Here is a 24,000-nt window from a genome sequence, read left to right on the forward strand (position 1 = left end):
GACTTTTCCCAGCCAGACACTGTCCCCTGCATGGCATTTAATCTCACTCTGAGATCAAGGTGATGTGAGGATGTATAATTTTGTTATCTGTATTTTGTAAGAGGGGAGATGGGAACTTCAAGACCTCAAGGTCAAGCTGGGGAAAGTGGCTCAACGCCTGTAATCCCAGCACTGGAGAGGCTGGGATGGAAAAACAACCCCCAAGCTAAGGCTAGCCTAGGCTACTTAGCAAGACCTTATCTTAAAATAACAAAAGTCATCAGAAGGCTCTGTGAGTGTTCAAGTTAGGCAGGTGAGGGAAAGTGGCAGAACATCTGAGTGAAAGAGAAGAGCATTGTGGGTATTGATGAGACAGACTAGGCTATGTCAAGGATCAAGAACCACATACCATTGGCAATGTCATTTGAAAGCTGTCTAGAATATCAACTGTATGGCACTGAGGTAAGTCTGAAGGAGCTGGATAGACTTATTGGAGGTGAAAACTTGCGTGACGCTAAGAGTTGTGACTGGAACACAGGACAAAGAAAGCAAATAAAGAGATTAAGCCAGGGTGGTGCAAACCTTTAATCCCAGCACTCAAGGGGCAGTGGCAGGCAGATCTCTGCAAGTTCGAGGCCAGCCTGATCTACAAAGTGAGTTCCAGAACATTAAGGACCACACAGAGAAATCCCATCTTGAAAAAACCAAAACCAGCCAAACAAACTCATAAATAACTCTGGGGTTTGGAACCCTCAAGGGCTATCATGCCAGACACCAAATACAAGACTGAACAATGGCTTGATCCTGATGAGTGCAGGCAGAGTATCCCTTATTTGACATACTTCATATGTCAGAGGTTTTGGCCTGGGAAGTATCTGCCCAGATCTTGCTTTTTGAGCATCCCTAATCTTGAAATCTGAAAAGCTCCAAAATCCAAAAACATATGCCACTCTGAATGAAGTTTTCAAATAGGGTTCCTATACATATATAAAAATCCTGGATTAGTTGAAGGGTTGACCTGCACAGAGCTCAGCCTTTTCGAGGATGGCCTGGCAGTGTCATATGCAATGGATTTAAAGGTGAGGAATCTTGGATAAGAAGCTGTTTGCACCAGAGACTCTGGGTCTGAATTACAATGATGCCAAGAGAAACAGAGTTGAGACAATAGAAAGTAGATAAAATTTAAAGATAAAAAATGCCTAACTGAACGTGGGTAGGCTCTGGAAAGCAAGCATTGAAAATAGAGGACTGAATAAATTCATTACCTTTGCTCCCTTTGGAAACTTACAAGGTGGAAAAGACATAAATCCACAAGATCAATGGGAACGGAAGAGCAGATATCAGCAACAAAATGTTGGAAGCTACAGAGCAGACCTGGGGGTGGGAAAAAGCTTAGCAAGATGGGATGAATGAAGCCTTGACCAGCACCAGGTAACGCGAAGGGCATCTGGCTTCATACCAAACCAGACAGTCAAGGCACTACAAAAGTCACGAGAATAAGCCTGTAAGCCCACTCCTTGGCCACGGTCTGTCAGCTCTGACTCCTAGTCCCTGCCCGGCTTGAGTTTCTACCCTGACTTCTCTCAGTGATGGGCAGTGGCATGAAACTCTAAGAGGAAATAAACCATTTCCTACCAAAAAAGTAACCCAAACAGAAGGGGCTGAGGGTGGGGGGAGGGTAGCTCAGTTGATAAAGTACTCAGGGTAAAAGCATGAGGACCTGAGGTCAGATTACTGGTACTCACATTAAAATGCCAGGTGATGTGTTTTTAACTCCAGAGTTTGCAGGGACAGAGATAAGGAGTCCTAAGACTCACTGTCCAGCAAGTCTTCCAGATTTGGGGAGCCTCCAGTTTCAATGAGAGAACCCTCTTTCAATAAGTGAGGGAGAGCATGCCCAAGAAAGATAACCAACACTGACCATTGTCCCCCACACACATGTACATACAAACACAAATCAAAGAAAAGGCTTAGCTAAAAGTTAATGAGGTTGCCCTCCCAGATCTTGTTCTGTATGAGATAGAACACTGACCCTGACCTGACTAGGCAGGGAGAGCCCAAGCGAGTTCTGAGAAGGTGAAACACAGGCTTCAAAGGCAGTCAGATGACAGTAAGAGTCTAATGCTTAAAACAGACGAATTCAGCTCATGTTCACACATTGCCTGTTCAAACACCCAGCCTGGATCTCTGCTCATTTGCGATCTAGTGACTTATTCTCGACAATTATTTGGAAGTATTACTGTTGCGTGACGTCAGTAGTAGCCATGACTAAGATGGTTATCTCTGGATGGATCCTAGACCTCTGGGGTACTAGACAGTCAGGACTGTTGCTCTGAACTCAGAGAATAAGACCGATGAATCTTGAACCCATACTTTAGGGACTGGCTGGTACTGGTAACTACCAAAATAAAAATGTCCATAGACCCAAGATAAAGCATAGCCCACTGAAAAGAAGGTGAGGCCGGTTTGAAACCAAGAGCAACCCCAAAGCATAGGATTATCTTAGGTTATCTTAATTCTGAGAAACCCAAAAACATAGAGTTAGGTTATCTTAATTCTGAGAAACCCAAAAACATAGACTTATCTAGGCCTATCTTAATTCTTGGGAAGTAAGACAGGGTCCCCAAAAAATAAAAGAACAGCTTTCAGCTTGTCAGTGTTTTACAAACACTAACATCTCATTCAAAATCCAAAGAAATCACTGATGAGATGGAGAAACTAAGAAGTGTGCTGTCCAAAGGCTGCAGGGAGAAGATAAAGATGCTAAACGCACCTCTTGCTTAACTGTAAATCAGCAGGGAGTGCTGATTGTGAGCTGGCCATTGCAGATGTAGAGGTGATTGTGAGAAATACGACTCACTGGAAGGAGTCGAAGGGGCATCCCAGGGAGGCAGGAATAGAAGAGGACATTGGCACAGTTGCTTCTCACAGCAAGTCTTGCTGGGTACCACAGTTGGCACAAGTTCTTTAGGCAATTTTGTCTTTCTGCTCTCTGTGGTTGCAGCCCAATGATGGTAACCACTGGTTGGAAAGGGTGCCTCCCCAGCTATCCTGAGACCTTGTTCTCAAGCCAAAGGAACCTAGAATTTCATTGAGAAAATTCCATAGACTCAAACAGTTTGTAAGGCTGGTTATCATCTATGCAGTCAGAACAGACCTGGACTCTCACCTGTGGGAAGGAGTGCTCAGGAAAGGGCAGCTTCAGGTCATCATGAGACTAGCATGTCACACTAACCCTGCCAGTATCAGGAGATGATAATCCCACCTGTTTGGCTTCATATATACCAGAGCAGAGCAGAGCAGAGCAGAGCCAGGCTCCCTCTGGTTCCAAGGAGACTGCATCTGTCAGCACACAAGGAGAGCAGAGGTGATTAATGAGATGTTGAGTCTTGGCTGGGAGCAAATGCTGAGCCTGAGCTACTGACGTAGAGCCAAGGGCCCTTCAAGAGATGCTTTAAACACCAGTTCATCAGTTCCCAGAGGAACGTATACCCTAATTCCTTGGGTAATAGAGAACTCACTCTAATTTACACAGGCTTCAGGCTGTTAAGACATTTGTAGCCATTCAAACGTGTTCAAGTCCTCTTCTCAGAGTGCAGGACCAACCCTCCTATGACATTTGCTTGTGCAAGTACAGGCTCTGAGAAGTCTCCACAACTCCAAAGTATCCCTGCTGCTTCTCAGAGCCTGCCCAACCCCAAGCCCTTCCTCTCAGAGCCTGACACTAAACCGTCACCAGCTCTGGCCTGTCTCTATGTTCTGCTGGAAGGAGTACACTCTCTGTAACATTTGGAGGAGAAGACAAAAGAGGTCTCATGGATACTGCGGCAGGGGGATGCTGCAGCACTTGGCCGCACTCTGGATAGTGATGAAAATGGGAGGATGAGGAGGTGACTTAGGGAAGAAAATTCTAATAACATTCACTGTTAGTCATGGGGATTATGTGCATTAAATCATCCATTGTGGCACTCTCAGTAGGGTTGAAAGTGTCAATGGCCCTCTAAAACTAGCCCGTCACTCTTTACATTTTAACCCATACCAAAGACCAGCCTTCAGATTCTGTTCCAGGCTAGGGCTGGGTCACCCACCTCATGCTGAGATTGATGTGAGTCCACTCTTCTCTTCCAGATTATGACATTTGTGCCCAGGCTCCCTGTGAACAACAGTGCACCGATAACTTCGGCCGTGTGCTGTGCACATGCTACCCGGGATACCGATATGACCGCGAGAGACACCAAAAGCGGGAGAAGCCGTACTGCCTGGGTGTGTAATGCACTTCCAGCTCCCAGGAGGGCATGCTGTGTTACGGTGGCTCTGCTCTTTGGTGGCAGCAGCAGCAGTAGGACCAGTTCAGAGGAGCCGCTCTAGTGTATGATTCCTCCCCTGAAGTCCTCGTACTTGTGGGATGGAGTGTTGTTTGGTTTTAGCCTGTGGATCACCCAATGGCTTTCTTTCATCATGTTTATCAAAACAAATTCTGTACAAGGATGTCATTGGGAGCTAGAGCTAGGGGGATAGAAGAAAGAGAAGAGTGAGAGAAGCGGGACAATGTCCTACCTACACTAGAATGGTGTGAGACCGAAAATGAAAGATCAGAAGCCAAGAACCAACCCAACACTCAAAGTCAGAGGCAGGCAGATCTCTCTGAGTTCAAGGTCAGCCTAGTCTACATATTAAGTTCCAGGACAACCAAGGTTACATAGAAAGACCTTGATACCAGAACAATTTAAAAAAAAAAACAGAAACAAAATCACAGAACAAACCCAAGGCAAAAGGATAAGTAGTCCCAGGGACATTTCCATGTAGGCTTCATCTGGGACCTCCAGCCTCTAGATGGCAGTGTGTCTTGCCAGGGGAACCACCCACATTGCCACACCCTCCTTGGCACCCTCAACTCCAGTCAGAGCAAGGTCTTTGTCAGCTTGCCCAGGGAGCAGTTGGGAATCTGCCAACTGCCTGAAGCTCAGGGCTGGGCTCTGCCCCCCACGGGTGTGGAGTCTGAGGTTGGGTCACTACTCCCATTCACAGCAGCCAGGTGTCTTCCTTCAGTGGTCAGGAAGCGGAAGGCAGCCTTCCCCTTTTGTCCTGTGGTGAGAAACATTTTTGTTTCCACCCCATGCCACAGGGAACTGAGGGACAAAGTCCACGCTGACTCTATTGTGGTCCCTTGTTTGATGATCTCACGGCTCATTTCCACAGATCACCAGGGGTCAGCTTGGGTCAGTATGGAGCAGTATGGAGCCTGGAGAAACCTCTCTCCATGAGGTCCATCTGACTATTTACTTTTGTTAGAAGTAGCTGTTTCCAGTTACTATCATGCCTCTTAACTGGGAAGAGACGGTTCCTAAGTGACCTTTGGGTCACCCTCATGCTGTTTGGAACTTCCCATCACAAAGGGGGAACTAAAGCCTCAGCACACCAAGCTTCCTGTGAGAAGTCAGCCATGTTGCTGGCCATCTTCCACAGAGCCCTGGGGAGAGCTTAGGGCTGGCCTCATCGTCACGCTCTGCAGGTGAGTGAGTCTCTGAGGCACCGAGCCACGTGACAGACAGGAGCTCCACGACTCTAGGTCTGTAATGACAGGCACATGGCCCAAAGCGAAGTTTTTATATGTGGCTTATATTTCCAGAACTGGACTTTATCTATACTTCTCTAGTCTAGATCTAGAAGTTTCTCTTGTTCATACCAATAGAGGGAGCAGGGTAATGTTGGATGCTGTGTTGAAATTATTCCATGCACTTGGTTCAAACCAGATATCGATGAATGTGCCACCAGCAACAGCACTCTGTGTGCACACATCTGCATCAACACCATGGGCAGCTACCACTGTGAGTGTCGGGAGGGCTACATCCTTGAGGACGATGGGAGGACCTGCACGAGGGGAGACAAATACCCCAATGACACTGGTGAGCAGGATAAGTATAATATCTCTAACTCTGTGCATGCTTCTATTAGATCTTATATAGAATATCAGTTTAGGAATTATATATATATACATATATATATATATATACATATATATAATATTATGTCTTATATATTTTTATAAGTTTATATCCTATAAATTTATCTTATATCTATAATGCATGTTATATATTTATATGTATAATTATCTTTCATATATCTTATGATATGTGCATATTATATATAATATATAATATGTACATATTATCATATATAAAATATAGTTAGGTATAATCTATAATTCATATTATGTAATGATACTATATATAGTAAATGTTATTTCTAATGTTTTAAATGTATTATTTATCCAATTTTATGCATTTATATGTAGTATATATTATACAAAACATGTACATTATAGGCACTTGGGAGCCCAACACTCCTTTGGGGATTCTGTGCACGATGGGCCCTTATAAGTGGAACCTAGGTGCAAACCAAAGACCAAACTCATTCTACAGAGAACTGATTGGAACAGGGCCCATGTCAGCTGTTGCAAGCTGGCATATGCTGAAGGGGGCATGGCACGTGCGGGGGGAGGGTGACGTTCCTCTGGAGAAATCAGTAGCACTTGGCTGTGTGTTTCCAAGAATCTAAAATGAACAGGGAAGGAGCCAGATGTACCATGTTCTCTCAAAGAAAATGTGCTGAAATATGTATTTGTATAATTTCCACATATGGCCACAGTCTATTTCAGCACAAGTCAAAATGCAGTCTACATTATGTGCCCATCTGTGAAGTAGTTGTTTGGTTCATGATCAGATAAAAACAGAAAATGAGAGTGCATATAAATTTTTACACCAATTTGAGAGAGGACATTTATTTAAATTCCAAATTTTATACTTGCATTTCACATACAATCTGTCAAATAACTCATTTTGTATCAGTCCACAGTCAACTACAAAATTTCTACCAGCTGCGGCTTTGGCATGGCGCTGTGAGGCTGCTGGACACCAACAGAGCAGCCAGATTCAGCCAAAATGGCTGGGCACTGGAGCCTAGGATCAGCCTATATGCGGCTTACTTCTCTGAGTCTGAAGGCAAAAGAAACAATAATGCAAAAGCAGAAGAAAGAGAAAGGGAAGAAAGAAAAAAATTCCCAGATTGGTGGGCAAATGCTTATACCACTCACTTGCAAAGTAACTCTGATACCTCTGCCAAGCTAGTCATTAAAATTTAGAATTTTAGCCTTTGGAGACCAAAGCCAATCACCCTCCAGCTGGAATGAACTTTGGGGCAAAATAGTCTTTGCTACCAGTGTTGGCCAGACAAGTTCCTGTGGAGAAGTCCTTAGCCATTTAGAAGACCAGAAGTTGAAGTTCTGTGCCATTATGAGTGTACATGTTTGCATGCATGCCTGTGTGAGTGTGTATGTGCGCGCGCGTGTGTGTGTGTGCGTGCACACACACGCACACACACACACACACACACACAGTAGAGGGAGGTTAGAGGGTCTGAGCCATCTCTAGGAAGGGAGGAGGCTCCTGGGGCAAATCACATGTACAAAGATGTGCAAGGAGATGAGAAAACCAGAAACATCTGGACATTCACAAGACAGCCTGAGCTTCAAAAGGGGCCGGGAGGCAGCGGACAGCTGGAGGCCAGCTGCCTCACACGGAACAACTACAAAGGCAGATTCTGAAGGGCAACTAGGCTGAGTCATGGAGAAGCCACCATGTGCATAACGTAAATGCAAAACAGCTCCTCGGAGCCAGTTCAGAGCAGGGCATTTAGGGATCCTGTGTATGAACTAGAGGGACTAAGCTTGGGGACACCTTCGCAACTCTGAATCATGTGGAGCCATCGAGAGGGCACCACGGATCAAGGGACAGCAATCTTTGAGAAACATTTAATTGAGAAAATAACTTAGAGACCATTTTTTATTCAAAATCAAAATCACTGCAGTTTTGTCCCATGAGCAAAGAGGATGAGAGGGCCTGGGAGGTGTGGCCTATCTCAGGGAGGTGTGGCCTAACTCGGGAGGTGTGGCCTATCTCAGGGAGGTGTGGCCTAACTCGGGAGGTGTGGCCTATCTCAGGGAGGTGTGGCCTATCTCAGGAGGTGTGGCCTATCTCAGGAGGTGTGGCCTATCTCAGGGAGGTGTGGCCTATCCCAGGGAGATGTGGCATATCTCTTAGGTTGTGTCTTTTATTGAAATGAAGATGTTCATTGACAGTGGGTGCCTCCTTTTAGCCACAAACTCATGAATATGTAGGATTGGGGGAAATAGTTCTACAGGCAATCATTTTTATTTTGTAGAGTTGGCTTTCCAGCTGCCTGTACACAGTTGGCTGTGGGTTGCCTGAGTTGCTATAGTGAGGAGCCCAAAGCAAAGCAAAACCATCAGAACAGCAAACACGTGTTTCTGATGGTCAGGCCAGAAATCCATGCTGCTTCGTGTTCAGATACCCATACCACAAAGCTGGCCCTTCCCACAAGAAGTGCCTGGGTGGGGCAGAATGGTCTCCAAGGACAGAGATGGTAAGAGCAAGAAGAAAAACCAAATGGACATTCCAGAAGCCTCTATAGAATTGGATGTTCTAAGTTCATTTGTTCTCTGGTCTCCAGAAATCCCCATCCCTTGCAGGAATTCCTAGCTTCTCCATACACATTTCTCTTCGTTCCTCAGGGCATGAGCCCTTGCGGTCCATCAGCTCACTAACAGGATCTGCTTGCTTGAGTAAGAAGCACTAACCTGTGCCCCATCTTTAGAAAGATGGTTTAGTGAAGGTGAGAGAAGGAGAGGCTGAGAGGTCCCATTGCTTCTTTTTTTGTTTCTTTACCTTTTCTTCTTTTAGTTTCTTGAGAATTTCATAGTTTCATTGATTCTGAACCTTGGCCACAGATGGTTCTTGATCACCATCTACTGCAAACAGGAGGTTCTCTGATAAGAGCTGAGAGATGCCCTAATCTATGGACCTAATGATAAGTTATTAGGAGATGGTTCAACCCTATGAAACCAAATAATAGTAGGAAATTCTCTCCAAGGGTCTATGCTGTTAAGTTCTTGGATGGATAATGGTGGTATAGCTTTCATATTGTGGCACAGGTCTCAAGTCCAATCAGAAAATGGTTGTCTCACTCTCTGGCCCACTCACTGGCTCACACTTAGTAAGCTTTGGTGTATAGCCCAGGACAACTTGGCTAGGGATAGTACTGCCCACAGTAGGCTAGGTCCTCCTGCATCAGCTAATAATCTGCACTATCCCCCACAAACATACCAACAAGCCAATCAGATCTGGGCAATTCTGCAGTGGAGGCTTTGTCTCAGATGAGTCTAGGCTGTTTGTCTAGATGCCTGACAATGAAAACTAAGTAGGACCCTTGGATTTCACATCATTACTTAAGCAGCCTTACAGACATCTAACAGGGCTGGAATGATGGCCTGGTGGGTGACATGCATGCTATACAAGCGTCAGGACCTAAGTTCGGATCTCAGCACCCACAGAAAAGACAGGTGTAACAATACATATCTCTAACCCCAGAGCTAAGGGGCTGGAGACAAGCAGGTCATGGGGCTAGTCAAACCAAGCAGTCTAAGCAAAGTAGCAAGCTCAAGCTCAAAACTCCTTAGAGACCTTGTCCTAAAGAGTCAGGTGGAGGGGCGCTGGAGAGTTAGCTTAGTACTAAGAGTTCAGCTTGGGTCCCAGCATCACACACACACACACACACACACACACACACACAAACACACACAGTTTAAGCTCTTTTTATAGGAAGACACCAGATATCTACATAGGCACATGCACACCACATACCCACACATACATACAAAATAATAATTTGTAAAAGGGATATTAGTATTTTTAGTTTATGTTTATTGTATGTGTGGGGTGTTTTCCCTGCATGTGTGTTTGTGCACCGCATGTGTGCAATGTCCAATGAGGCCAAGAAAGGGTGTTAGATCCCCTGGGACTGAAGTACGGATGGTTGTGAGCTGCCATGAACTGACATGTACAAATCTGGTTCCTCTGGAATAGTGACCAGTACTCTTAACCAATGAGCCATCTCTCCAGCCCCAAAATAATTATTTTAGATATCATAGGTGATGATATTCCGAAAAGCACAGATTAGAAACTATCCATGTCACAAACCTGAGCTCTGGGCTAAACTTGGTAGGACATTGTTGCTATAATTTTCCAACTCAACTACCCACTAAAAGAAATCACAACGCAATCAGTAACAATACAAGCTATAAGCCTAGATTGGGCGACCTCCCACTACACTACTCCATTCCATCTATATTGTCCCATATAACTTGTGGCTTCTCCAGGCCCCGAGTTCCTCTCTCTGCAGCCTCTCCATGGATCCTCCATAGCTCTTCCCCATTCCTGGTGATCTTTTCTCCTCCCCCAAACTCTCAGCTCCTCTTCCTTCCTCCTGCCTAATTATTTACTCAAGCCTTTATTTGAAAAGTTAAGGTAGGAAAAAGGTTCACAAGGCAACTCCTCATCTGCAGCCCCTCCAAGGAGTGGAATTAGCATCAAAGTACAAGCCCAGGGCTATCCGCAACAGGACATCTGGACATTCTCAGACAAAGATGTTAGCAACAGATACAGTGGCTGAAGTGTAAGGGCCTGGCATAGAGCAGGTGGAAACAGGGCAGACCTCTTTCATTGCATCATGTTCTGAGATACTTGGTTCCTCTGCCAATTGGGTGGCACAAATGGGAAACGTCCTTGTCTTTTGCTCCTACAAACCATCTGGTGACTTTGCCACCAAGCCTTACTGAGACAATAAGCTTAAAGAACCTGCGATGAGTTGTAGATGTTCTCCTGCTCCCCTCTGCCTCTTCCTCCACCACAGCCCACAAACAGCAACGCTGTGTGTTTTGATTTCGATAAAACAAACTAACAAAATGCCGCTGCCAGGTCTCTCTCTCATACTCCCCAGAAAGTGCGAGCCTTACAAAATTACTTGACAATATTTACTCTCAGTTTTCAATTTACAGTCTCCACTGAACTCAGCACATATGTGCAAAGGGATTTAATTTGGTTTTATATTTTACAAAGAAGCATCGTTATACCTGTGCTTAGGGCATCTTGGTAGAAATTTAGCAGAATCATTCACACAGAGAGGTTTGAGACAGGACAATGCTCATTATGCACCCAGAGGGTCCCTATCCTAATCCAACTGCTTGCCCACTGAGCTCCATTGCTCAAGACACCTGTCCCCTTCCTCTGATGACCTTGGGACCGAGAGAACAGGCTCTGAAATCATCTGTCTGACGGCCATGATGCCACAGGAAGTTGCTTGCCTGGGAAGTTAGAGCAGGTGACAGGACCGGGTCAGTGCTCACTGACTGTGCGGCTTGAAACTGCTCTCTGGGCCGTTTTCCTCAGTGTCTGTGGACACTACTGATCTCCGGCTCTGGGGCCCCTTGACCCTTGGAAAACTTTTCCACATTTGCTGGGATCCACATAACAATGCAAGTCCCTCCTGCCATTTTTATCTCCTTGTCCTCTTTCTGTGCAAGTTCTCAGACTTGAAAGCATGCCCAACTCTAACACCTTCTGTGGAGGGGCCATTTCTTACTGGGTCTCAAGGGTGAGTAATTTCACATTCGCACAATCGACTCGAGAGTAAGCCGTGCTCACAGCGAGTGGAGCCCTCCAGACATGGGGCAGCTAAGCATTTCCATCTGCTTTGAACAAATTAGTCAGCCCCAGTATTTCATCACTCGATTTTTTTAAAATGAAGATAATGATTATTGAGTATAAACATATGACCTAAAGTCACTTCTCCCTGACTGGTATATGTTTCGAGTTTGAGGGACGTTCTTTAGGGAGAGATATTTCTTAAGCTTTTCATTGTTCAATGTCTACAATGTTAGAGTCGGACAAATTTCAAATGGGAAGTCCAGGGCCAGTGAGCTTCCCGTTATAGAAGCTTGATGGCTTGAGATTGATTCCAGAACTCGTGTAAGCGTGGAAGGAGAGAAACAACTGCACGAAGTTGTCTGACCTCCACACGCATACCTTGGCACACGTGTACATACTCGTGCATGCACATGCACAGACAGTACAGTAAATTTAAAAACTGAAATAATAATAGTAGTCATAATAATAACAATAACAACAATAATGATAACGATGATGATAATGAGGAAGGCTAGCATAGAAGGGGCATAGCCCCAGGGCAGCCTCCACGGATTTGAAAGATTGTGTCTTGGATGCGTGACACAAGCCATCTGACATGACGTAGCAGTGTTTGGCCACTTTGATTTTTATCTTTGAAAACCCAGAGCTGGAGCCAGGCGAGACACAAGGGAGTCTGTGTAGCACAACGGGGGAGACATTGGAGGAAATGTTGGCTCCGTCATGATTAGCTTACTGGTCTTTATTTTCCAACTGGTGTTTATTTTCTGATAAAGTTACCGTGACCCCCGAGTGTCAATCAATCCAGTTCAAAGACTCAGAAACCACCAGGTGTTTCAAATAACTTTCAAGCTCTGATAATACATAGATTAGCAAGTTCTTAATATGGGCAATGTTAAAACATACTGACACTGTCCCTTACTGCCACCCACAGGTGGATGGGTGGAGGGAGATTCCAAAGAAGCTTTCAAAGACCCCCTCAATGGTGGTGATATAGCAGGACTGACTGAGTTCACGAAACACTACAGTCAAGTTATTAAGCTAAAAGGCTTTGTTCACTTGTAGCACTTCCCATATGAAGCACATTCTTGGGTTTTTTTCCTCCGTTTATTTGAGAATGTTACCATAGTATGTAAGCCCTTACATTTCTAATGCTCTGAATATTTAACCTCTCATAAAAATTAGAGTTCCATGCCCCCATGTGGCTACTACGTAGTACTACATCTTTAAAATCTGAGAAGTCAGCAAAATTGAGCTCAGGGCATATTTAAGACATACAGTTAGTTTAATAGGGTGGCTTCCCTGGACCTGCCTGACCACATCTGGATGTTCTTAGCAGAAACTCCAATAACATCCCCCCTGTACCCCCATAGGGCCAGTTGGTTGGCCCTTTTAATTGTGTGGTCTGCACACAGCACTTATCTGTAAAAAGAACTCGAAGGTTGTAGCAGTTCTAACTTTCCATAATCTATATAACATCAGTCCAGAGCCAAGTGACAAAGTAGGTCTATCCTGTCGTGCTAATAAACAGTTGTTCAACCACACCTACACTAAGATTCAGATGAGAATGTGAAAGCTAGGGCTACAGATGGGCTTTTCACTCCTATAGGAGTACCCTCAACTGTTGGCTTGGCCTTACACCAAAGTCAGATGTCAAGTGTGAAGCAGAAATGTTCATTTATCTCCCATTCACAATACCTATGCCATACAATGCATACAGAAGAGAGGTGGATGGAAGGGTGGAGTAGTGGTTAGTGTGAATGGTCACCTTGACACTGTGAGTCATCTGAGAACAATCTCAATGAGGAATTATCTCAACTGATTTGGTCTATAGGCATATAGGGGGGTATATTGATGAAGTTGACGGTTAACTGAAGACCCAAGCTAACCGTGGGGAACAGCATTCTCCAGGTTTGGGGCCTGGACTGTATAGAGGAGCAAGTGCGCTGAGCATAAAATCACGCACTCATGTCTCTCTGCTCTCAACTAACTGGGTATGACTAGCGGCTTCCATTTCCTGCCACCTTGATTACTCCACAGTGACAGGCTACAGCCTGGCATTGGGAGCAGAAATAAGCCCTCTGTCCCCTATGTTGCTGATTGGCAGTGGATGAGTGACTCAGAAAGATGGATAGCTCCGGGCAGATGATTGAGTTGTGTCTGTCATAGTGAAGAGGTGAATCCCAAGCCAGCTTCAGGTACACTCACAGTAGAGAGCGGAGAATACCTACAGAAGCAGACGGCTCGGCTCTACTACAAATCTAGTAGATTTGTAGATGCTAGGACAGAGGAATGGTACCCATCTCTCCCGGCTGAGTGACACATCCAAGGAAATGGCAACTCATGTCATCATCTTCAAGCTGTCTTCTCTCCTGAACCGCCCTTTTTTCAGACTCAACTGGGCCATGGCCCCACCCCCTGAATCCTGCACTGTCAGAGAGGGAGAGGGGAAAAGCAGTGTTGTGCAAGCTGCTGCCCGAGTGTAAGAAATTTGTATTGCACGTGAACTTTGGCCCCTGGAGAACAGTAAAATCATGTCAGAGTTATAGAGCCGCCATTCTAGAAAGCAATGACAAATGCACACATTTCTACCCATGGAAGATGCTAATAAAAAGACCATAACACACGTGTTTTCACACATTCAAGATGTCAAAGAACAGCTGGCTCTGAAGAGTAGGAGGGCCTCTCTCTCTCTGTCCCTTCCCCTCTCCCCTGACCCTGGTCATCTGGCATGGTCACTGTGAAATCCTGAGAACCACAAAACTGTCAACACCTACCCCCTGTACCTTCCACGCTCAGCCTTTCTGTACCCCATGCCCAGGGACTGCCCTCCTGGTGCCATCTCTCCAGGCATCTGCCCCAACAACCTCCCAGCTGCAGCTGAGCCTCTCTCCTTTCCCAGGGCATGAGGAGAAATCCGAGAATGAGGTGAAAGCCGGGACCTGCTGTGCCACATGCAAGGAGTTCTCCCAGATGAAGCAGACGGTGCTGCAGCTGAAACAGAAGGTACACTGATCTCTGCAAGGGGCAAGGTAGAGCCCATGCAGGGGACTTGGGGGTAGAAGGGTGAATGAGCCAATAGATCATTCTAGTTAAGCACTCACTGCAGCTGATGTCAATGAGATGTGGATTGTGGTATAACCCCACTCCAAAGCCAAGCACCTTAACAGCAACAGAACACACAGAAAAGACCTGAGGAGGGGGTCACTATAGCAGGCCTGGCAATGGGTACAAGCAAAGTTATTCAAAGAGTAGAACTAATATTGCCATGACCCCTTATAGAAGGAATAGATCCGCAGTCCTAGGCAAACCTTTGCGATGATATTTTATCTGTTTTATTCATTGCAAACTTTCTCTCTCAAAGCTTCTGCAAGCTGACATCACTGTGTGGGGCCTTTTTACTTTCTCATGTAAACCTTACGTCTGGGAAAGAATATGCCTCTGGGAAAGCAGTCTTCTGAGTGCCTCTTGTCATCAGGAGTGGGGTCCAACTCCCTTTCTTAAAGACTCCACCTGATGAGACGGGCACCAGGGTGCTGGTAATGCCATCCAGCTGTTCAGGGGGGCCTCATGATGGATCTAGTGGCCTGAATCCTTGGGTGACAGCCCTGGGCTGGTGTTTATTACACCTGAGGTCAGCACACTTGCTGGCTTGTCCGCCACTCTGAAACGGCTCTTCAGCTGCCCAAACATAAACTCCCCCGCTTTGTTTGTTTAATCGTTTCCACTCAAGGCTCTCCGGAGATCAAAGGGGTGTGTATAATCTGTTTAACTTTGGCAGTCAGTTATTCTAAAGGGCAAAGGGGTAAACATGAGATGCTATCTCTTTTCCATGGCCAGAAAACTGGCAGCCACCGTAATGAGAACCCCAGCTACCAGCTAGTCCATCAAAACAACAGGCTAAAAAGGGAAGTGACATTTCCAATCTCTGAAACATAGGCTGAGGAGGTCATGATCGACTTTAACAGAGGCTCGTATGTACCTGTATATTATATAGTTACATAATCATGAGCAAAATACAGACCTAATCATAAATAGCTTGTGATGCAGCAGACAGGCAGAAAACCCTGTCTGTGTGCCAATATAAACAATGAGAAAGGAAGAAATATTTCCCATACAGCTAGCACCAGGTGACGCTTGAATTGATGTTAGCTTTTTTAGAGGAAACTGGGAAGGTTTGTAGAAGCATTAAGCTCGCCTTTCATCGGGCTAGAGCATCAGGCTCGGAGGATGCAGTTGATTATGGTCCCAAGACACGAAGCTGCCCCCACTTTCCTTCTCTGGAAGTAACCTATGATCTTCCATAAATCCTTTCCAGCTGGAGTGATTTTAAGGCACTCAGTATTACAAAGTCAGTTGCTGAATCTGGCCTTCTCTTAATCACCTTGCAATATTCTGTTATCTGTGCAAGCTGGGAAATATTAAGAAGCTGAATAACTGATGTTGAGGCGCACGTGGCCCTCACAGATTTGCTGATGCTTCGTAGGGATAATGAGTTTTTCTTGGTCCTTCGCTAGGTCACATGTACTTGGGTTGAGTAAGAATCGCTCTGTCTTATGCCCCGTATCCATGCATGCAGCATGAACATTGGTGTCCATGGGGAATTATGAGAAGTGATTATATGGGGGAGGGGCATATGTACATGTGTGTGCACGAAGGGTGGCTTACCCATATGTGTATATGCATGAAGGCCAGAAGTCAATGTTAATTGGCTTCCCTATCATTCTCCAACATATATCTTGAGACAGAACCTCTCATTGAACCTGGAACTTGCCATTTTGGCTAGACTGGCTGGCTAGTACATCCCAGAGATCTGTCTGTCTCTTTGTAGAAATTATTTAAATCCCAGCCCAGGGTTTCTACCCACTTTTGGTTATTGAATTCCTAGATAAAAACACACGTGGCCTTTATCTTTTTAACAGGGCCTCAAGCAGCACAAGAGCTGGCCAGATACCTAGCCTTCATGCTATTAGAATCTACCTTGTTATCAATAACTCCGAGTTATTACTTACTATGTTTCATCTGGGCTGCTCTTAATGTCAGTTGGCCAACCCACAGGGCCATGTTTCCTTTACTCCTAACCTGTGTCAGTTTCTTCTTCTTCTTCTTCCTAACTTATGGCAACTTCCCTTCTACCCCAAGTTTCCAAAAACCTACCCTCCCCCCATATCTCTTCTGCCAAGCTATTGGCTGTTGGCATCTTTATTTATCAGTCAGAAAGAACTTGGTAGCAGGGTCACTCAGCATTTATGTCTGGTTACCACAGAGACTCTCTTGATTCTGTGGCAGCCAGTCTTGGGGGCCCAAAGTTAGCTTTAGAATACAAGCAGCATTAGGCCAACTCTCCATCACCCAGTGCAGGGATGTAGATGTTCACATGGGTACTGGGGATCGAGCTTAGGGCAAGCACTTGGCCCACCCAACCTTCTCTCTATTCCTGTTTCTTTTTTTCTTTCCTCGTCTTCTCTTCTTCTAATCTTACCCTCCTCTCCCTTCTTCCTCTTCTCTTCTTTGAGACAGGTCTCATCAGTAACCCAAGCTGGCCTTGAACTATCAATGTATAGAGGATGACCTTGAACTTCTGATATTCTTACATCCACCTCCCAAGTGCTGGGGTCACATACACGTATGAGTCACCATACCCAGCTAATGGCTAATACTCTTTAAAAAGGTTCCTCCTGGAATGCATAGCTTCCTGTGGCATGAGGAGAAGTTCTATATACAAATTCCCACTTAACTGTTGCCATAGCCTTGTAAGAAACATGCTGATGTTCTCAGGGCTGAAGTGCATGGTCAAGATGTCAGACTTAAAATCCAGGCCTTCTCCTGGACCCTGGTGTAGATCGTCATTTGCTTTTAGCATTCCCTTGCTACTGCTGATACAATCTGTTCTTTTCACAGAACACGGGGCATTTATTTGCCCAGATAAATGTTGTCCAAGAAGTAGGTATGGGGGTGGGGTGCTGGAGAGCAGCTAGCCCCCAATATGAGACAGGATCTCTCACTGAACTTGTATACACACATCTTGAACTACACATGAGTATGCAGTAAATAGAATTCTAGCCACAGAAAATGCCCCAGATCAAATCCCCGGGCTCTTCAAGGGATCAATTGGAAAAGAAAGTCCCACACAACAACATCATACAGAATATAAGGAACCTACAGGACCTGTCAGGTTTTAACTAGCAAGGTTTATGTAAACCACAGTGTTCAGATAAGGACTACTGGGAGGGAGATTGTTGTTCACTGAAGAAAATATTGTACAAGTCAGGACAGTGGTTACTTTTGAAGGAAAGAAGGAGGCCAGCACAGGACCCCAAGGGGGATTGGGGTGGCTGGGAGTTCTACAAGTTCACTATGTGTGCTTGCTTAAGTCCTTCTCTAAGCTGCATTTGTTAGTTCTATTAAAGCTCCTGTTTGGGGCTTGTATTGTCCATTCAGACCTCAGTGCCTCTCCTGCTTCACCTTTTTTTTCTTTTCTTTTTTTTTTTTTTTTTTTTTTTTTTGAGTCAGAAAAGAAAAGTGATTTGGTGAGAAAGGGAAGGGATCTTGGGGACAGATAGACCACCTGTTATTCAGCTCTCATTGAGCACTAAGAAAAAATGAGAGCCACAAGGCCTGTTGGTTTCTCTTTTGAAACTTTCTCTCTCTCTCTCTCTCTCTCTCTCTCTCTCTCTCTCTCTCTCTCTCTCTCTCTCCCCCTCCCTCTCTCTCTCTCCCTCCCTCCCTGCCCTCTCCACCATCCCTCTCTCCCTCCCCTTCCCCGTCCCCTTCCTCCCTCCCTCTTCCCTTCCCCCTCCCCCTCTCTCCAAAGTTAGCACTTTCTTCTCCATTCTGTCTTAGGTGTTCTACTTTGCAAGTATGAAGGAATGGAATCAACCATAGTGCTCTCCCCTATTTAAACAGATAATAATAACAACAACAACAAAGCACACTGATTAGCTGGTCTTGTGCTTTTCCTAAAGAGGATGGGATTGAGGGTAGGAGTGAGGTAGCTACAGAGGGCCAGGGGAGAAGGACCCCGAAGAGAGAGAAAAGCAGAGCCCCTCAGTAAGACTGTTCAGTATCTCTTGACCCCACACATGTGCTCAGCCTCCAAAGGCCACTATATAGGGAGCAGGGAATCTCAACCCTTCTAAACTAGCAACCCACAGTTAACCCATAGAGAACAATGGAGCTAATGTTGCAAGTATTTGCTGAGCCCCCATTGTGCCCACCAGTAGCCTGAGCAATGGGAAAATGCAAACAATATAGAATAAAGGCTTACCTCAAATAAATTTACATCTTATAGAAAAGCCAACTCAACACTGTGACTTCATGGTAATTGAAGAGAATGAAAAGAGATAACACCTGCTAAATATAGTTTCCATAGTGTCTAATTACTGCTCATAAGAGACTGACAGCAGTGCCTGCTGGCTGGGCAGACTCTGTATTGGGCAAGCTCTGTATCTGCCAGGCATGCGCTGAATATTAACAGTGAGCATTTCATATTCAGCATCCAGCTAACTTGTGCCAATAGCTCTCTGGGGTGGTTGCTTTAATACAAAGCAAACCTGATCTAAGAGAATGGTGATTGGGAGTCTATTGATTGGCACTCAGGAAAAGTACAGGACCTACTCACATTGCTATAGTGTTCCCCCAAAAAATCTCACACTCCACAAGTATGATATTCCCTGATATTTCTGGGAAAATATGGCTGGTCACTGCCTTTCCTTCCAACTTGCCATAGGAGTGTGGGATCTACAGGCAGCTGGAACACTAGGGTTATGTTCACTGGTCCATCTTATAACTTGAATATAACACTGTAAGATGTATAGATTGCAGTGCAATCTATAAAGACAAAGCAGATCTCGGTCAGAAAGCCATGGTGGCCCCACTAGGAAGTCAATGTAAGATTGTAAGATGGATACTGGAGCTAGACAAGATGAAGAAGCAACTGGAACAGTGTTAAAACCCAACCATGGAGCCGGGCAGTGGTGGCGCATGCCTTTAATCCCAGCACTTGGGAGGCAGAGGCAGGCAGATTTCAGAGTTCGAGGCCAGCCTGCTCTACACAGTGAGTTCCAGGACAGCCAGGGCTACACAGAAAAACCCTGTCTCAAAAAAAAAAAAACCAAAAAAACAAAAAACAAACAAACAAAAAACAACCATGGTTGATTCCCCACCCCAAGCCAGATTACAGAATTTTAAATATGAAGATGTGGTCATCTAGCAATGCATACCACATTTTATAGACACAGAAGTAGAAAGGTTGGAAGACTTAACCTAAAGATATTGCTTTGTCCTGTGCAGGGAGAACCTTCCTTACTGGGCAAGAGCAGGAACTAGACACTGGGCCCAGGTGTCCATTATCCTATACAGCAGACCTCTTAGGCAAATGTTAACATCTCATTTATAGATGAGATCCAGGCCTTATAGGTGGACCTTGGCAAGGCTGAGATTTCAGAGTTCCTCTACCCAAGGTCAGAGGCCCCACACCTGCATCCATATCTCAGTGTCCCAGCTAGTGGCGGATGGTAAAAGTGGACCAGGATTCAGTGGCCAGAGTTGACACATAGTCCCAGAGAGTGGATTTACTTGTGTTCCTCCATCATTGACCCCTGTTTTATAAGCTCATTTATAAGTTTAGCTGCCTACAAGACACCAGCAGCACATATAATGAATATATGTTTGATTTGTAAAGTTGTTACTTGAAAAATTAAAAGTGCAAAGCTAGCATGTTTGATCAGTCATAGTAACTGTGTTCTACGGATGTCCCTGCAACCCTGAATTTATCTGGTTTCAACTTCTGACTCCCTAGGCTCCTCATGCAAGAAGTTTGCATTGTCCAGCTCCTTGGCTAGACTGGATCTCTCTGACCCCTTTGTACTAGCTACAGTTAAGAACAAAATCATGAGTAGGCTATGCAGCCTCTACAGATGACTTCAACATTGACTTCCTAGTAGAGCCACCATGGCTTTCTGATCCCAGTCTGCCTTGTCTTTATAGATTGCACTGCTCCCCAACAATGCGGCTGAACTGGGCAAGTATGTCAATGGTGACAAGGTGCTGGCCTCAAATGCCTACCTCCCAGGACCTCCTGGCCTGCCTGGGGGTCAGGGCCCACCAGGTGAGTATGAAGAAGAGCCTGGGTAGCTGGTGGCATTTCTGCCCCTCCGCCAGCTAGAATGGAGGGTGGGTTAAGTGAGAATTTGCACTCAGCAAGGCTGGCCAATGTTCTTCAGCTTTCATGAAATTGGATATGCAGGGTGACATGCCTGTCCAAGGAAAGACCATGAGAAGTCAGACTCCGTACCTTAGGAAGAAAGGGTAAATTTTCTAGGATCAGATAAGATTCCTAGCAATCATTTTTAAAACTGAGCATGGTACCATATACCTTGAATACCAGTACTCAGGGAGTCAGTAGAAGAAGGAGCATATGAGTTAGAGGCTAGCCTGGGCTACATAGTAAGATCCTATCTCAAAACCAAAGAGAAGCACCATGAAGACAGTCAAGTTCACCCTAAGAAAATGTTAATGTAGAGTAATAGACTCATAAAGTCATTCTGTTCTGAGTTGCAGCCAGCCCCATCACCACTTCCTTTGGCTCTTTCTCTACCTTCTCTTATTGCTTCATGCATTTTTAATTCTACTCTGACTCCTCTTATATCATTGATGGGATTTGTTGAGGTATAGATCACATAATGAGGTAGGCCACTCCTCGGTTGGGTTTGAGTTCTAACAAGTATCAACTCCTCTGGAACTTATATTCCACATCAACCTTGCGCAATACAAGAAGTTTCCACCACGCAGGAAGTTCCTGTGAGACATATGCCACCAGTGTTCTCCCCACACCAGCTGTAGGTATTCACCAAAGACTTTCCTTTACCAAGGCTTTCCCACTCTAGGGCTACATACCAGAGGACTCTCTTGGCCTGCATTCTGTACAGCTGACTTTGTTTTCAATCAGTGTACAGTTTTAGGGGTTCACTTTTATTTAATTAAAAGATATTAATGTCCTGTCCTTTGCCCAAGAAACATATAGTGAGAACTTACTTTTTCAAGTTCTGAGGTGTTTTTTGCTTTATTGTGAACATCTCCATACATATATCAGTAGAGGTAGTCAGAGGTAGTCAGAGGTATGTTTTGGAGGATTGATCAAGCCAAGGAAGATCAGTAACATATCAGAACAGGAGGGCCTGGCCAAGCTTTTTATCAAATATCAGTAGAAGGCAAGGTTCAGAGTTCTTTCCAAAGGATTTTAGTCTGCTTATATTTTAATGCCCTGGACTCCATTACTGGCCTGAGGCTCAGTCTACTTAGAACTAACCCAAGACTTTAGTTTATCTTCTTGTTCATCCCATGGTCTGAATATTCTATGTATCAGACAGAAGTTTCTCAGGCAGATGCCTCACACCAACATCCTCTTGCTTTGTCTAAGAAGTTAGGCACTCTCTCCATACAAATTGATTCCTAGCACAGTGGTCCCAGCCCCTCTGTAAGTGGATGCTCTTGTTTGTATCTCCAGGCCAGTCTACATATCACTGGAACAAAGACAGCTAGCTACCAGTTGGCTATTGCTTTTTTAAGTAAATGATTCACTAGTTTGCCTTCCAGGTCTGTCAGCTGGTTTCTAACATGGTTTGAGCTGTCCAGGGTCCTTGAGGAAACAGGGTGATTGAAGATGGGCTTTTGCAATGCATAAAGAATTTGTCCTTTATTTCTAGTCTTGGGTTGCTTTTCTATGAGAGTGGCTAGAGAGCTCATGAGGTCCTCTCACTTAGAAACAGAAGTTCTACCCAGAACCCATCGTGAGTTGCATACTGAAGCAATAGTACAGGAGAGTGCACTGGGCTGGATCCTTTGCCATTGGAGATAAGGAGTAACTCCAGCTCTCTGACCTCCAGTGGTATTAAAGGGTCTTTACATTTGCATATTAAGGCCCTACATTTTAAAGGCACTTGACACACAGTGACTGTGATGTTTACTGGTTAGGTAACTGCAGATGACATCTTACCTCTAGCTTGTCTTTCTGCTAACAGACATACAATAGTTATAGCAGTGATCTGTCCCTTTCCCAAATAAACTCTTTCAGTATGTAGCTGTAATGAGCATTGAGAGTTAGGACATGGGACACATTTGAATGAAGCATCAACCGCCTTCAACTTTGCCTTAATTATTCTGTGAACTAGAAATAACTCCTCCTAATATAAAAAGCCTGGGGTCTTTGGTTCTTTGTTTTCTTTTCAAGAATCTGAAATTATTCCCTGCTATTACTGTGAATTCTGTTAGTAGGAGCTAGATAGCTCAAAGGAGATGATATGGCACTGTAAGTAAAAGATTGAACTTTGAACAAAGGAAGCCACAGGAGGGTTTTTCCTTCTTTCAAATTTGGCTCCTTACAGAGCATTGGTAATAGTGAAGAACTAGAAACATGACACACTCTAGTATCTGGCTCCTGTCTGAATCACCTCAGAGTCTGATTCTGCTGACTGTTGTATCGCTTGGTAGCTACTCATTTATCTTTCTCTTGCTTATTAATATGTGCCAAATGTTTTATTGACTGCTACACATCATTTGTAGATAAACACTAGAGCCTAGGGAACTTGCTAATCACTCTTTGAGACAGCCCCCCCTTCTTTTGTCAGATCTATAACAGGAAGTCATCTTAATGCCATTTAATGCCTTAAAGGTTAAGTCAGTTTGGGGCTTTGTTGCCACTAAATTTACCTTCAGTGCTTTGTAGTCTTCAACTGTTCAAACCCCACCAATGGTAGGATGCTGATCCTTTGTGCTCAGTCAGTACCCGTGGGTTTTCTCTGAATTCCACTTGACTTTCTGCAGTTCCTACATAATTCTCTATACTCTTGTCCTTTCCTCAATAATAAATTCCTCTTACTTTACATTTCATACTAGAGTGGTGGATGTATAGGCAGTTTCAGTTTTCTTTGTCCTGTGCTCCAGGCCTTGAATAAATAAGACCTCTTCTTTATTCTCACCCATAGCAAATTATGGACAGAAAACCTTCCTACTGTTCCCTCACTAGAAGTAGGTATATATAATGCCTACAGGAGAGAGCATAGGCACTCCATCTTGGAATATTTAGGATTTTATGGTAATGGTTAAAAGTAGGAAAGTTCTATAGTTAAGAGACATGCAGTAAGTAGAGCTACAAAGAGTGAGTGAGGAGTGAATGAGATTGGTAAAAGGCAGGAGGCATCAGCTATGGGGCAGGAGTTGAGGCAAATACACCAAAGGTGGAAACTTAGCTGCCTTTTAGTGCCTACTGTGAGTGAAGTACTGTGCCACATACTATGTGCGTGTATCTAAATTTTTATCTGATACAACCATTGTACGTTGGCGTTTTATTCAGATTTGGAGATAAGAGACTAAGGTCCAAAGAGCTCATGTAAATTGTCAGGGATTCAAATGTAGGCCTCCCTGGTAGTAAAACTTCTACTACTGGTCTGTGTGAGTATGCATG

At 44.7% G+C, this 24,000-nt stretch overlaps 1 protein-coding gene across 2 annotated transcripts in view; it reads left to right on the plus strand.

The window, feature by feature from the left end:
- The window catches only part of Ccbe1 (collagen and calcium binding EGF domains 1), a 260,086-nt gene that overhangs the window by 216,469 nt on the left and 19,617 nt on the right, over positions 1-24,000 (plus strand). For both annotated transcript variants that reach the window (XM_052155178.1, XM_052155177.1), the window contains exons 4-7: positions 4,108-4,242; positions 5,733-5,885; positions 14,440-14,543; positions 20,526-20,646. In XM_052155178.1, coding sequence (XP_052011138.1) covers positions 4,108-4,242; positions 5,733-5,885; positions 14,440-14,543; positions 20,526-20,646 — 513 coding nt within the window. The remainder of the gene's footprint in view (positions 1-4,107; positions 4,243-5,732; positions 5,886-14,439; positions 14,544-20,525; positions 20,647-24,000) is intronic.

This window comes from Apodemus sylvaticus, chromosome 13, assembly GCF_947179515.1.
Source record: "Apodemus sylvaticus chromosome 13, mApoSyl1.1, whole genome shotgun sequence".
Taxonomy (NCBI): domain Eukaryota; kingdom Metazoa; phylum Chordata; class Mammalia; order Rodentia; family Muridae; genus Apodemus; species Apodemus sylvaticus.